General features: G+C 34.9%; 2 protein-coding genes across 2 annotated transcripts in view; one reads left to right on the forward strand and one right to left on the reverse strand.

Annotated features, from left to right (window-relative positions):
- The first annotated feature begins 1,271 nt into the window (after positions 1-1,271).
- LOC118762994 lies at positions 1,272-7,903 on the forward strand. Its single transcript, XM_036502137.1, has 3 exons — positions 1,272-1,464; positions 4,566-4,930; positions 7,829-7,903. The coding sequence occupies exons 1-3, from the start codon at positions 1,443-1,445 to the stop codon at positions 7,901-7,903; spliced, it is 462 nt and encodes a 153-aa protein (XP_036358030.1). The 5' UTR covers positions 1,272-1,442.
- Positions 7,904-9,372: 1,469 nt separating this feature from the next.
- LOC115219627 (integrin beta-PS) overlaps positions 9,373-16,552 on the reverse strand; it is a 106,264-nt gene continuing 99,084 nt past the window's right edge. The window contains exon 23 of the mRNA XM_029789787.2: positions 9,373-14,706. Coding sequence (XP_029645647.1) covers positions 14,635-14,706 — 72 coding nt within the window. The 3' untranslated portion in view covers positions 9,373-14,634. The remainder of the gene's footprint in view (positions 14,707-16,552) is intronic.

Raw genomic sequence — 16,552 nt, forward strand, 5'->3', positions numbered from 1 at the left:
ATGGACGCTTCTCTCTTTCCCTTTTTCTTCCGCCCTCTTTCTGTCACACTCTTCATCTTATCCTCTTTTTTTCTCTCCTTTTTCTTTCTTCTCTATTTCCCTTCAGCAAATCACGTGAAAACATTACAATTACATTCCCTTTACCTCACATCATGAACGCTTCTCTGTCCCTCTTTTTCTCTCACCCTCCTTTCTCCCTCTTTTTCTCCTATTACATGAAATCGTTACTCACGTGCTAAGTAATGAAATAGCAAGCAAAATTATTATAAGATACTCCATTTACTCTGCTTTTAATGATAGCGTGGATTTTTGGGGAAGAGTAATTTTATCAGATCGTTTAATATTTGTTGTTACTGTTTCATATGTCAAAATATTTTCTTTTAAATTCTCAAAAGGAACAAAATTAACTCAAGAGTCTTCCCAAACAACACATTTTCTTTGCAAACCACAATGATGCCTTGCCCCACTACCAATTTTTAAAAAAATCTTTGCTGAGTGAAAACCATACTTAAGTGACTAATTTGACAAATTTGATCACCCTCATTTTGTTAAGATTATATTTGGCCTTATTGTAAGACATTCATTATACAATCTCTTCATGTGCTGTTGAGAGAAAAAGAGGCTTGGCCAAATTTCAACGGGAAATTCACTGCTTGTTGATGGGTAGCACAGTAACTAGGGTGTTGGGCTCATAATCATAAGATCATGGGTTCACTTCCTGCTCCGTGGCCAATGAATTCAGCACTATACTTTATTACATGTTGCTTCAGTGCATGACTACCAACCAGGTGATAGTGCAGCTCTCTCTCTCTCTCTCTCTCTCTCTCTCTCTAGCAGTCATATCCTTGATGTAACACCTAAAGCAATTAGTGAGAAAATGGAACATGTTGGATCACAAGACAACTGGTTGTACTATACTAAGAGCATGTTGAATTTTAAGAGGTTGCTTTTAAGTGTAAACATTACATTTTAATTGTACTGATGCCTGTTTTTCAACATTTCTTTGATTTAATCCTGATAATGAAATCTGTATTGACGGATGTAGTAGCTACTATTTTTAGCATTGTTGGGAGATAGCAACACATATGAGTGTGTTGTTTGTTACTCTTGTTGTTTAGAACTACAGCCAGCTCTGATCTGGTTGACCTTTGATCTAAGACATACAATCTCATTTTTACTTTTTTCAGTTAGTGTTTGTGGGCTGCCTTATCCAATGTCCTTAAAAAAAAAAAAAGGAACAATGGTAGGGTTTATGACATGAGAGAGACTTTGGCTTAAATTTAACAATGTGTTGGAGTACCTTTAAAAGATGGGATGATCATGGGTGGAATGTGCCAGTGTATCAGAAAATAATATAATGGTGGGCAACAAACTTAAACAAATGTTATGATACTAGATGTACCCACTATGACCCATTGGCCCACAACCACTTCAAGTTGAAAATGTTGATGCAAAGCAGGAAAGGTAAAAAATACTATTTCAAACTTCATCATCATCATCATCATCATCATCATCATCGTTTAACGTCCGTTTTCCGCGCTAGCACGGGTTGGACGGTTTCGACCGGGGTCTGGGGAGCTCGGGACTGCCCCAGGCTCCAGTCTAGTCTGGCAGTGTTTCTACAGCTGGATGCCCTTCCTAACACCAACCACTCCGCGAGTGTAGTGGGTGTTTTTTACGTGCCACCTGCACAGGTGCCAGAGGGGTCTGGCATCGGCCACGTTTGGATGGTGCTTTTTATGGGGGGGGGGTGCAGAAATATAGGGGAGCACCAGTGGGAGGGGTGGTTCAGAGGACAGGTTCTAGGCAAGTAGAACGTAGGATATCGAGAGAGGGGTAATGCATGGTGAAATAGCGTATTGAAGAGGGGGGTTCAAAGAGTAGACACCTATAATGGTGGTGGGGGGGGTGCAGAAATATAGGGGAGCACCAGTGGGAGGGGTGGTTCAGAGGACAGGTTCTAGGCAAGTAGAACGTAGGTAGGATATCGAGAGAGGGGTAATGCATGGTGAAATAGCGTATTGAAGAGGGGGGTTCAAAGAGTAGACACCTATAATGGTGGTGGGGGGGGTGCAGAAATATAGGGGAGCACCAGTGGGAGGGGTGGTTCAGAGGACAGGTTCTAGGCAAGTAGAACGTAGGATATCGAGAGAGGGGTAATGCATGGTGAAATAGCGTATTGAAGAGGGAGGTTCAAAGAGTAGACACCTATAATGGTGGTGGGGGGGGGGGTGCAGAAATATAGGGGAGCACCAGTGGGAGGGGTGGTTCAGAGGACAGGTTCTAGGCAAGTAGAACGTAGGATGTCGAGAGAGGGGTAATGCATGGTGAAATAGCGTATTGAAGAGGGGGGTTCAAAGAGTAGACACCTATAATGGTGGTGGGGGGGGTGCAGAAATATAGGGGAGCACCAGTGGGAGGGGTGGTTCAGAGGACAGGTTCTAGGCAAGTAGAACGTAGGATATCGAGAGAGGGGTAATGCATGGTGAAATAGCGTATTGAAGAGGGGGGTTCAAAGAGTAAAAATGGTGGTGGGAGAAACGACATCCGGTATAGTTGGAGCAAAATAGAGATATCCGGTATTGGTGGTGGGGGTGGGTAGGGCGGGCGCGCCGCGAAGAATCGGCGGCCAATTCTATCAGCCCTGTAAGGGAGATAGATCTTAAATATCTATAACGATAACTAATGAATTATACAGAATATGCAAAAACGAGGCGAGGCTGAAATAGTAAACAGAGTGGCGACTAGGGGGATCAGAATAATGATACATAATAAATAATAAATAATAAATAGAGATACGGGATGAATTAAAGTTCAAAGATTTCTTATCTTGGGATCACTTCGTTTACGGACAGACTTGGCAAAAGGAATTCGGAATCAAGAATATGCTATAAAATTCTTAAATAACACAGTTCTTCTGCCTTTGGAGTGACAACATAAACACAACCAAGTGTTTCTTCTTTGAAAATGTTCAAATAGCCTTCAACAATTTTTCCTTACTTTCTTCTTTGCCATTCTTTGTTACTACTGTTCCAAGTGAAATACATTGGAACTTCAGTATAAAGTAATATTTTTGCAAAGTTATCATTGATGCGCAATGAAAAAAATTCTGTCAATTTCTTTCTCATATGTTGTTCATTGACAGCCATATATATCCTCATTATTTCTGATCAATATTCTTTGTTCATCTGGTAGATGAACTTGCAGTCCCACTATTGCAGGTGCTCTTTCATGAAATGATAATCATAAAATTGATGCAACTGCTTTGGATGGTCCAATATACCTTACCCATTAGATATTGGCTAATTTTGTTGTCATTGTTTATTTGAACAACAGCTTAGTCATTTCCTTTCAGCATGTACTTGATGACCTATTTAATTGATCTCACTGAGACGACAATTTCAACGTTGCAGTGGCATTTGAAAGCTCTTAAAAGAGTTTCATTATAAGGCACAACCCATTTGTTGTTTGTTTTTCCATTCTTATGAGATTCAACTCATCCCATTGCGACTGATCTTCATCTATAAAGAGATAGTCTCTCTGTTTTTCTGTCTTTTGATTAAGATAATAAAGATTGATATTTTATTTTGAATAAAACAGTAATCTTCCCCTTTAAGAAAAAAAAATATCAAGTACCCATGATTCAAAAATATCTCATAAAAATATTGGGAGAATTTCTATCTTTCAAGTCCATGACACTCCAAAAATTGTATAAATGGTTAAGGGAAGAAAAAACGATGGACAGCAGCAGTAGCTGCAATGACTCTTTGCAGTGTCGACGTTTTCAACTTGATTTTTTTTCTTAAAGTGGGAAATGACTATTTTATTTGTAACTTTTGTCATCTTAGTCAAATGGCAGGAAAACAAACTGAGTTTTAGTATAATATTAAGATAGATAGATAGATAAAGTGAAAGAAAATCATTAACAATTGGTAATAATCAGCAATAATCTGCAGTGACTAAACGTCAATAAAGTGAAACTATAGTTTTTATTTTTATTTTTTCAATGAAAATCAAAAAGTTTCATGTTTATGTATAAGGAAGCATTCATCACCTGCCTAACCAGGACACTGCAAACCATGCTTTAAATGTAGATTCAAGTGATGTAACATTACATAGAAACTCAATCGAAGAGACATGGGAAGATGTCAGCAATAGGTAGCACGCATAAGTTGGTATCTCCATTTTGATGGGAATTTTAAGATATGTTTTTCTTGGTACCCTTGGAAATGGCAGGAGTATCTTTTTATCAAAAAGAAATTTTGAAAAATGATGTTTTTCTTTTTTAACTCCACCTCATTCCAACCCCTTTTGGACTGATTTTGTTTGATTTTGTGGGTATATGCACGATGAGTGTTTTTCACCCCCACCCCCTTCAGATCGATCTAAGTCGATTTTGTGGCCACCACACATTTAACAACGATGGGAAAAACCTTTTCATTAAAAAGAAAGAAATATATATATATTATGCATATAATATATATACAGGGTGTCCCAGAAGTCACACACCATTCTGGTTTTCATTTAAAATAATTAAAGCATTTTATTTTATTATATTTTTTCAGCATTTGCTGAGGACATTTTAGCCCTTGGAGAAGGCAAGGTCCCTAGGAATGACAGGGGCGACATATCCATCTATGAACTGTGCAACACCATGGACAACCCTTCCGATCTTTTGGAAACAGAGTTCCCCAATCTGGAAAGTAATTATGCAGACATCAATTGGTTCAGTGAAAGAGCTATCCTGGCCTCCAAAAATGTAGCTGTCAGGGCTATCAACGACCAGCTCATAAGCCGAATTCCAGGTGAGGAGCGTATCTACAAATCGATTGACTGGACCTCTGACCCCCAAGACATTGTCAATTACCCTATCAAGTTTCTCAACTCATTGGAACCAGCAGGGCTTCCACATCACATTCTTAGGCTAAGGGTTGGATGCTAATCAGAAACTTGCTAGTATATATATATATATTGTATATAGATATACATATATATGTATATGTGATGCAGTTTGGGTTCATGCCAGGGAAAAGCACCACTGATGCTATATTTCTGATAAGAGAAGTACCTAACCAAAGATAAACCTCTGTACCTGGCTTTTGTTGACATGGAGAAAGCCTTTGACAGGGTTCCCTGATCCCTTATCTGGTGATCAATGAGGAAACTAGGGATAGATGAATGGTTAGTGAGAGCTGTGCAAGCCATGTACAGGGATGCTGTCAGTAAGATGAGGGTTGGCAACAAGTACAGTGAAGAATTTCAGGTAGGGGTAGTGGTTCACCAAAGATCAGTCATCAGTCCCCTCTTATTCATCATAGTCCTCCAGGCAATAACAGAGGAATTCAAGACAGGATGCCCCTGGGAGCTCCTCTATGCTGATGACCTTGCTCTCACTGCTGAGTCACTATCAGAAATAGAGGAAAAGTTTCAGGTGTGGAAGCAAGGATTAGAATCGAAGGGCCTTAGAGTCAACCTAGCTAAAACCAAAGTCTTAATAAGTAGGGAGGCAGACAAACCACAAACCCCTTTCAGGTAGATGGCCCTGATCAATCTATAGAAAAGGCGTAGGTAGAAACTCCATAAGATGTACCCAGTGTAAGCTATGGACACATAAAAGGTGCAGCAATATCAAAGGGAGGCTAACTGGGAAGATAGTTTTTGCATGTGGCAAATGCACAGGTGCTGTAAACACTGAAAATGTGCAGAGAACAGCTTCTGTCACATTCCAGGGAGAAAAACTACAAGTAGTTGATAGGTAACGGTACTTACAGAACCAAGTCAGTAGCAGGGGTGGATGCTCTGAAAGTGTAGCTGCTAGAAAAAGAATAACCTGGGCAAAGTTCAGAGATCTTCTACCTCTGTTGGTGACAAAAGGCCTCTCGCTCAGAGTAAAAGGTAGACTGTAGGATGCGTGTGTGCAAACAGCCATGCTACATGGTAGTGAAACATGGGCCATGACTGCTGAGGACATGCGTAAGCTAGCAAGGAATGAAGCATGCTCCACTGGATGTGTAATGTCAGTGTGCATACATGACAGAGTGTAAGCATTTTGAGAGAAAAGTTGGATTTAAGAAGCATTAAACGTGGTGTGTAAGAGAGACGACTGTGCTGGTATGGTCATGTGTTGCGAATGAACGAGGACATCTGTGTGAAAAAGTGTCGCACCCTAATAGTTGAGGGAACCTGTGGAAGAGGTAGACCCAGGAAAACCTGGGATGAGGTTGTGAAGCATGACCTTCAAACATTGGGTCTTACCGAGGCAGTGACTAGTGACTGAGACCTTTGGAGATATACTGTGCTTGAGAAGACCTGACAAACCAAGTGAGACCATAGCTCATGGCCTATGCCAGTGGGTGTAACCAGCCCATTTATGAATACCCCTCATTCATTGGACAATAAACCTTGCTTGTGAAGACATTGAGGCAAGTTAAATCAAAATCAAAATTGCTGATGTGGCTGATGACAGTACCGCTTGATTGGCACTCGTGACAGTGGAACATTAAAAGTACATCCAAACATAGGGTGTAACCGGGCCACTTATGAGTACCCGTCATTCATTGGACAATGAACTTTGCTTGCAAAGGCCTATTGAGGCAAGTGTAAACAAATCAAAATCACTGAGGTGGCTGATGACATTACCACCTGATTGGCTCTTGTGCTGGTGGCATGTAAATGCAACCACTACACTCTCGGAGTGGTTGGCGTTAGGAAGGGTAGCCATCTGTAGAAACTATGCCAGATCAGATTGAGCCTGGTGCAGCCTGTGGCTCACCAGTCCTCAGTCAAACCGTCCAACCCATGCCAGCATGGAAAGTGGATGTAAAATGATGATGAGGATGTATATATATATAAATATATTATATAGACATAGATAGATAGATAGATAGATATGTAGAAGGGTGAAAAGGAACACATGAGTTGATATATATGGAAAAAAAGTTAAGGTAGAAAATGCAAAAATAATCTTAGAAAAAAGCATTTCAGTACCGGTTTCAGTCATTGGCACTTTTTCCACTGTTAAGTATGGAAAACAATTAAATTTTGGAAAAATTAAAAGAAATGTTTTTTAAAAGAATATTTGCATAGTATGCAAATACAAGGGACATTTTCTTTGTTTCTGCCTGTCTCTGTCTCTCTTATTTACTCTTGTGGATTTGAGTTGTGAATTCTTGGCAGGGAAGAAGAAGGAGGTGGAGGAGGAGGAGAATAATAATGCGGTAGTGGTATGATAGTAATAGGATGTTAAATGGTCAAGTCCCCTGAAAGTGACTAGTTGTGGATGGTAGTAGTGATTGAATTCTTGAGATATCTCTTTTGAATGTTTTGTTTATAAAATTTGCATAGGTGTTATTCTGAACAGCAATAATGGTAAAGTTAGGAAGGAGGTGGCGGAGAGGAAGATGAAGAATAAGAAGGAAACAGATAAGGGAGAATATGAAAGGAATGTAAGTGGTATGATAGTAGTAGGATGTTAAATGGTCAAGTGACCTAAAAGTATTTCGTTATGGATTATAGCAGTGATTGGGACTGTTTTTTTAATGAATTCTTGGGAATCTCTTGAGTGTATCATTTTTAATATTTGCATGTGTGTTTGTGTTATTCTAAGGCTGTGGTGGATATGTCGTTTGTTGTAGATGTGTTCAAAAGGGGTCTGTATTTTGTATTGAAGAGAGCCTAGCAGTTAGGGTTCATAGCTGAGATTTGAACCCTAACTGCTAGATATTTGATCACCATCACAAGAAAGCCACCTCAGTTTCATATGCTTGATCTATAAATTAACCAATCGGTGTGAAGCTATGGTATGATATGGTTTTCTTGATTGTTCTAGAATTTATTTTGTTCCCCTACAAAAGACCAGCTTGGTACTTTGGCTCATTGCAAAGCATTGAAAGAGGCTTACTGAGTCATGCACCTTCTCTCTTGCCAAACAGAAAGTTCTGGACATTAGGACAGACTACACCAGATTCTGCTTAGGAGGTTGTGTCCTAGCATATGTGTTGCTTCTTTTAGTTTTCGTATTTTCCAGTGGTGTTCTCTGTCTATTATTTTTACTTCATCCCACTGGGGGAGGTAGTTTCCATTTTTCTATACCTGATTTATCAATATCTCCTTGTGTCACAGTCTACCCTTATTTTGAGGGGATGGCATGTTTCGTCTTGTATAACCTACCACAGCTGCATGGGATGGAGTACATGCAGTTTTTAGTTTTACTCAAAGGAAATATTTGCGAAGTGTTGTATTACTCTTGAATACTGTCCTGATGTCATATGGGCTGCATATCTTTTGTATCTTTTCACTGAGGCCTTTCACATAGGGTAGACAGACTGTGGACAGTTTATTGGTTTCATCCTCTCTTTTCTTCACAACTGGAGTGGATAGTATGTTTTGAGGGTAGTTGTTGCTTAATAGATTGTTACTGAGCTTGATCATTTCTTCGTGGTGGGTATCACATTCGCTACTTGTATTCTTTGCTCGATGTTTTAGGCACTGAGCAATCCCTCTCTTACAGTGTATAGGTGGTGGGAATTGAAGTTGAGGTATTGTCCAGTGAAGGTTGGCTTGCAGTCTACAGATGTCTTGGATCCATACTTGGTGCATGTTATTAATACGTCCAGGAATGCTAGCTGATTGTCTTTTTCCTTTTCCATTGTGAACTGTATGGAAGGCTTTATTGAGTTCACAGGATCTAACAGCACTTGGATATCTTGGTGGGGTCAGAGTATAGCATCATAAAATAACTTAGGAATGGGAACCCAGGTTCGAAATTTCCCCACGACATCTGATGAAGGCTGGAGGGTATATCAGCTGAAACATGTTAACAACAAACAAGATGAGGACAAATATCTGTCAAATGTAAATAATGTACTCAGACAGACATATTCTGAATATTCACACAATGTCTCATAAGTAATTTCTATGGATGTGGTGCAGTTTTTTACTCTCTCCCATTTGGCAATTATTAATATAATTCATTGTAAATAGCCAACACCAAATATCAATATGTCTTGCAATAAATATTAAGTTAAATGTTCAGGAGTTTGCTTCAGTTATTATTCTTGCAACCAATGACATCCACATGTACACTATACAGTGTTAACAAAGCTATCCACTTTGGCAATGACAATGTATAGTTCTGAAGTATATCTTCATTGATCAGTTCAACTTATGCAGATCTTGTGTCAAGAGCATCAAACAAACAACTATTATGGCTCATGTTAATTCTAAATCTTTACAATTTCTAAATTAATACATATTTAATGGGCTATTCATCTAACTTCAAATATAACTGAAATTCATAGCAAAATACAGGATTTGTTATAAAAAAAAGTTTATATTTTTATACAAACAAAATAGACACACATGACACACATGAAATTTCTTTGTCTATTTTTTATTCAATAAAGTTGGACGAAATTAAATCATAACAGCCTTGTAACCAATCAGGTTTTTAGACAAGCACTGAAGACTGTCTTCATGAAGTGTGTCGAGGAAAAGTCTGATGGAACCCATCTTTCAACAATTACACTTACAGAAACAAGATACAAGTTAAATATAAATGGAACTGTGAATAAAACTGGGTGCAGATTTGCCAGGAGCCTACAAGCTCTCAGTGGTGTTAACATTAAGTATATGTATCAGAATTTAAAAAAATAATTGATATTTTAAAATCAAATAATTGAAATTTAACTAAAAGTCATGAAATGTACCAAAATAAATTTTATTAGGTGAAACAGTAGGTGTAGTGATTTACACGTCTGTGATAGATACAATTTTATAATTGAAGATAAAACTGTTGACTTAAAAATTAGGGCAGCTCAAAATGAAAGATACTTATTGAAAAGAAAGTTACCAATAATCAATAAATTAGTCATTTTGCCTCAGCCAGCAATGAGAATTTGTCAAATAAATTATGTATATCCAAATATTTTTAATTACACTGTCTAACTGAGAAGATCAAGTTGTACAAGATTTAGTTCTTGTTAATTGAAAAGGAAATATATAAAAGTTATAAAAAATTAATTTTAAGAGCTGTTTTATTTTAATTTATTTATGTGTAAAAACTAAAGTAAATGAAAAACTGTAAAATACCAAATTTGGAGATTCTGAAATTTGTACAAATTAGATTATTTCTTTATTTGAATACATCTCTATCATTACAAAGGCTCTATGATGTTCATGGCTTCTCCAAAGGTATTTAGAGCCAGTATAAGCAAAACAACTTCAATTGAGAACCAAAGCCAGATCACTGATTCAGTGTGACCTGAAATCACAGTTGCCCTAAAATGTTTGCTTTATAAGGGTACTGTATGAATTGTGAGGAGATCAAATTCAGTAGTAAATACCATTCATTAATTTACATGTCCTACTTATCCAGTGCAAACAAACAAACAAACAAAAAGAAAACATTTAGACAAGAAAATATTTTTCTTTTCAAATAGCACCATAAGTTAGAAATAAATGTATATAAATATGTAAAATTCCTACAGTATGAAATTGAAACCCAAATGTTATATTCAGTTAGAAGCATTTCATTGTCAAAATTGAGCACAATGATCAGCAGTTTAGGTTTCAACTGGAGCTAAAGACACTTGGTTCTTAAGCAGTCATCCATGTAAAACATATCAAAGAGTTGTAAGCCACAAAATTGTGCTGTATGACTTTAACTTTATAATAGTTCCTACAGTTGAAGAATTAATGCAGTATCAGTGAATTTACTTTTTAAAAGAGGAAAATCCAAGATACAGGATAATTTTGTAATGAAAAGGGGTAAGTTTTTTTTGTTAACTATAAATACAATAGCATAATCAATATGGAATTGCTAACACGAAAATTAAATATTTTCAAAGCTACATTTTGAATGATAAAATAATCTACAGAGCTGTTAATATGAAACTAACTGTTGATTTTGTATGACAGCTACATGATTTTATAATTATAGTTTGAGATGTGTATATTATTTAGTATTTCCCTGAGAGAAAGGTTACGTTTGATTGAAATCTAATTAAAGAGTCCAGTGAGAGCTGCAAATGGATTTTCCTTTTTATTTATTTAGAGCAGGTTATTTTAAACAATTGACATTGTGAAGTATAAATACAAAGAGATATCATTAAAACTTTTTTCTTTTTATTTGCTACCAATAGAGGGCTTAATTTTCAGCTGTCATAATTATTTTCCAGTTTGGTCAAAATGAAAAATGTTACCAATTAACAATTATTTCCAAACAGAGAGAAAAACATTTCTCATGAAATTCTTAAAAAGACACGACTATTTCCCAGATGATACATTTGTAATGGACAGAGTACTAAATAACACTCAATAATAATGCTTCACAATAAAAACTGTAAAATAAAAATAAACTTATAAAAGTATTACAAAAAAAAATCATGAGACTAGAATACATAGACTCATTTTATACTTTTCTCAATCAAGTGTTAACAGAGGTTAAAAAAACCCCAGAGAATATTGATTTCTTTGGACTAAGCACCAAAATCTTATGTTTTGGGAAAGAGAAGAAATGAGAAGTTGCGACATGTATGTCTTTCTGAAGACTATTAGTAGTGTAAATGAAAGGAAAGAAAATCCAATCAGGAACTGAAACTGGAATGTGGTTCCAGATCACTGGTAGTTTACTTCTTGCTTTACAAAACTCATACCTCTCAGAAAGATTTTTCCAACTTGTAACATTTGAGATAAATATTTAACAATAGAAATAAAGACACAAGTGAACAGTTACTGTATGCCATAATGATGAGATCAAGAGTCTACTGAAACTTGAAATTGCATGTTAACAAATTACAGAGTAAAAGGGAGAGAGGAGTGATAAAAGAGGAGGAATGGTGTAATGCCTGCAAAGTACACTAACACTTAATATGTACTTTATATATACATTTTTTTTCAAATAGAATAAAAGCAGGCATATTTAAGAGGGAATGCAAGTTGACATAACAGAGTAACAGTCATACTAAATAAAAACAATATTGGCATTTAGACTTTTCCTTTATCTTTTTGTTTTTGGCATAACACGATGAGACAGCAATGTCAGTCTTCAAGTAGTCTTATATGAAGGACATTTTGTATGATGATATTTTTGATAATTTGGAAGAAGGAAAAAAAAATGATTGGTAAATTAAAAAAATATGATAAAGAGAAGTGAAAGTTAGAAATGCTAAGAATGTTATTTGGTTCATAAGAAAGCAAAGTTTTTAAAATCAATATTAAAATAATTTTAATTTGGTTGGTATCATCAATTAAGAAAAAATACATTGAGCTACCTCAACCAAATGAAATAACATCCTTTTTGATTGTGCCCATAAATAAACACATTCTAGACTACAGCTAGAGAAAAGATATCTGATAGGCAAGTCTACTCTTACTAACACCCACAACCACTTGCTTAATCAGCAAGTTCTATTCTCCTTCAGCACAATAGCTTTGTGTCAAATATGCATAATGAACATAAAATTTCTTCCTCTTGTCACCCAATCTCTGCACTATAAACACTTTACCAAATCCTATCTCTTATGAACTACTTCTTTCTGGAACTTCCTCATTGCCCATGTTTACTCTCCAGCTAATTAAAAAACAAAACAACAAACAAAAAAAAAAAACTGTACAAACTTTCTCCACAGTTTAGGGAAGTATTCTTTCTTCTTAAAAAATGAAAACTACAAAAATTTTAATGGCAAAGTTTTCATTTCCTAATCAGTGGGAGTAATTCTATTATATTGCCATGGATGTTAGAATATATTCTACAAATTTTAAAGCCCTTAGTGCCAACATTAAAATATAGGAACTTTAAATTCATCTAATATGATAGACAATACCAAAGCCTGGGTTTGGAAATAGAGAATTTGGAAACGCTCAAAAATTGTGATAACTGTTTATATCATTGTTTGATAAAAACCACATGTTCTTTGGAAGAATTTTAATATTAATATGAATGCCTTTAAATGACTCAGATTTTGGTATACAGCTCTCACCCCACCAACAAAACACAGACATATTTAGTTTCCTAATAAGTAAAACAGCATTTTTTATATATAAGAAATGTAAGAAAATCCAGACAAAATATGAATTTATATATTTCCTAAAAGATGTTTTGGGGGTTAAAAACTGACAAAAGATATACTAAGAAACAAATTAATTTTTTTTATACCAAATGCAATTTTATAAAGATATAAAAAATTATATATACTTAATTGCCTTAGTAAAATATTTTTGTAAATATTTAAAATAATTTTATAAATATTTTACTATGGCAATTGATTACATTTAATTTTTTTGTTACAAATTTTTACAGTGCAGTTTTATAAAAATGTAAGGCAACTTAAACTGCAATTGCATAAAAGCATTAGTGTGAAATATCCCAGCCATTATTTATATAAAAATCATTTTGACTGAATAAAAAGGCTACATGGTAAATTATACATAGAAAAGAGATAACTGCAATGAAAAATAATGATTTCTAACACAGGCATAAGACTAGACATTTTAAGAGAGAGGAGGGTAGTCAATTAAATTGACTTTAGTACTTAAAATGGTACTTTTTTTTTCAGCTTTTTGGAAAGATGAAAGACAAAGCTGACCACTGCAGAATTTAAATTTAGTGGGGAAAATATCATAATAAAAGTTGTAAGAAAAAAATGTAAAAAATTTAGTTAATAATATAAAAATGACTTAAGGAAAATTTTCTATTTTCATTTTGTGGTAAGAAAAAATATTAAAATTGAAATATTAATTTTGAAATAAAACTTGAATGGAAAAATAAAATATTGGTAATATTATGTAAATATTTACTTAAAAAAAACAATTTTAGCAAAATATTTAAATCATTTTTTAACTAAAATTAGAGTAAATTCATTGAAACTGAGATAATTTGATGAAGCATTCACATATGAAAGACAGAATTGGTATAAAGCCAAGTAACATACTAGAAACAAGAAATACAATAATAGTTGAAAATAGCAGAAATAATTGATATAATTATTGCTATATACATAAGGTCATTAAAAATTGACTACAGATTTATTGTAGCAATTTCCATTTTAAAATTTTAATCTCATGATAAATAAATATATTTTCTTTTTATTTTTTGGTCAAGTACATGCTTAAAATAAGTTTTCAACTTTACAAGAACAAAAGTAATAATAAAGTTTAAAGTGAAATCACACACCCTACATAATCAGTAATAACTGAAAAATTATTTGTAAAAATTATTTGTAATTGTAAATTATATGTAAATCTGTTTAAAAATTAAATAGATTTACATATTAAAAAACCTTCCTTTTACCATAAAGCAAATAGACAGAATGAACATATTTCTATATCAAATGATTGAATTCTTAATTAAAATTGTCAAATCAGTTGTTTAATTTTGCATAGTATGTTAAGCCATGAGATTTATTTACAAATTGAAGCTATAGTGTAGATGTCCTTAAACTTTTGACAATCTGATGGCTGTTGGATTCGATGCATAATCTACAATAGTTATTTACAAAACAAACATATTTGCATCATGTTTTCAGCATACAATCTGAAAATCTCACATGATCAAAGAGATGATATATCCAAGAAGTTGAACAGCTTCTTTAACAAGAAAACAAGAGATAATTCCAGAATTTTTAGTTTGTCTGCTTAGTTGTAACCACCAACATATTGAGGATTCTTGAAAACTGTGGTACATGGCTTGTAGATTGGATTTTCACCCTGTAAACATTAAAGAAACATGGTTTATTCAGTTTCCTTTTAACAAAATGAAGAAGGTACATGAAACAAAAATATTTATAATTTTATCAATATTGAAATTCATATTTCCTTAGTATATCTTTTCATCTTTTATTTCTTGTTTGTCATAATGTTGTGGCTACGCTGGGGTACTACCTTGACAAGTTTTGTCAAACACTTGAACTGAGTACATATTTTTAAAGTCTATTACTTATCCTACTGATTTCTTTTGTTGAACTGCTAAGTTCATAAGTAAACTAACACCAGTCGTAAAGGGGTGAGGTGGTAAAACACACACACACACACAATGGGCTGCAATACACTTTTGATCTATTGAATTCACTCATAAGGCAATTGGTTGGCGTAGGGTTACAGTCCAAGATGCTATGCAGTGAGGCAAAACTTGAAACTTCTCAACCACATGGTTCTTGTTTCAGTTCCACTGCATGGTACTTTGGGCAAGTGCCTTCTGTTATAGCCTCAGGCTGACCACAGCTTCAAGTGGATTTGGTAGACAGAAACTAAAAGAAACCCGCTGTATATGTATATATATCTATGTGTGTGTGTTTGACCCCCACTACTGCTTGACAACTGGTGCTGGTGTGTTTACATCCATGTAACTTAGCGGTTTGGTAAAAGACACTTAAAAAAATACCAGGGTCGATTCATTCGACTAAAATTCCTCAAGATGGTGCCCCAGCATGGCCACAGTTTAATGACTAAAAATGACTTAAAGAAGTGATATTATTGGATCTTCAATAAGGTTAAAAGAAATTGGTTAATCATCATCACTATAATGTTCACTTTTCCATGCTTGCATGGGTCAGAATTTATTGAGGCAGATTTTTCTACAGCCAGAAACCCCTCCTGTTGCCAACCCTCACTTGTTTCCAATTAAAGTAATATTCTCCATGACCAGACATGTTTTTATGGAGGAGCGGAACTGAAGAGTGCAGTTTGCATGATGGTGACATTCATTTATAACTATTTACAACTATCACATGAAATCAAGGTAAGGCAAGGAGAAAGAAGCATGCACACACACCTGTCAAACCAAGTAAGATTGCAATTGTGACTGATGCTGGTGTTTTGTAACTGGCACCTGTACTGGTGGCATATAAAAAGCACCCACTACACTCTTGGAGTGGTTGGTGTTAGGAAGGGCATCCACCTGCAGAAACTATGCCAAATCAGATTGGAACCTGGTGCAACTTCCTAGCTTACCAGTTTTCAAACCGTCCAACCCATGCCAGCATGGAAAACGGGTGTGAAATGACGATAATGATGATGATGATGATATATACATCTACTGTAAAAACCCATGTAATTTGTGCACCTGTGTAATTTACGCAGGTGATTTTCAAGATAAAAATTGTTAAAAAAAAAGCTTCTACTCATGTAAAACTTGCACCCAAAAGTTTTCAGAATTGCTGATATGACCAGGAGGGATAAGTTTTTCAATTTAGCTGTATTTAGCATAATTTCACTAACTTATGATTACATTTTATTAAATATTCATTAAATAAAAATAATTTCTGTTTAACAGGTATCACATTAAAAGCTATTAAATTATGAAGTGTTTGTGTTGTTTATAATAAACTTTATTTTACATTTCTTGCCCACAAGAGATTATATGTCTGATCTTTAGCATACTTCTGTATGTCTTCTCAAATCATGATTACAGGAAAAGATGTTAAGAATTATCAACAAAAACAAATCTGCACAGGTGTTGCAAATTAAGTTTAATTACCAATAAACATCAGCTTGGATGACACTATTCAACCGACAAAGGAAGGTGACCTATCAAACTGATTATGTAAACAGAATT

Source organism: Octopus sinensis, linkage group LG1, assembly GCF_006345805.1.
Source record: "Octopus sinensis linkage group LG1, ASM634580v1, whole genome shotgun sequence".
NCBI classification, from domain to species: domain Eukaryota; kingdom Metazoa; phylum Mollusca; class Cephalopoda; order Octopoda; family Octopodidae; genus Octopus; species Octopus sinensis.

Bases quoted from the DNA above. Each gene is read 5' to 3' on its own strand.
- LOC118762994 (XM_036502137.1), top strand. From the start codon at position 1,443: ATGTTGATGCAAAGCAGGAAAG. The intron at 1,465-4,565 runs GTAAAAAATACT...ATATTTTTTCAG, and splicing joins GTTGATGCAAAGCAGGAAAG to CATTTGCTGAGGACATTTTA. The intron at 4,931-7,828 runs GTTGGATGCTAA...TGATTGTTCTAG, and splicing joins ATCACATTCTTAGGCTAAGG to AATTTATTTTGTTCCCCTAC.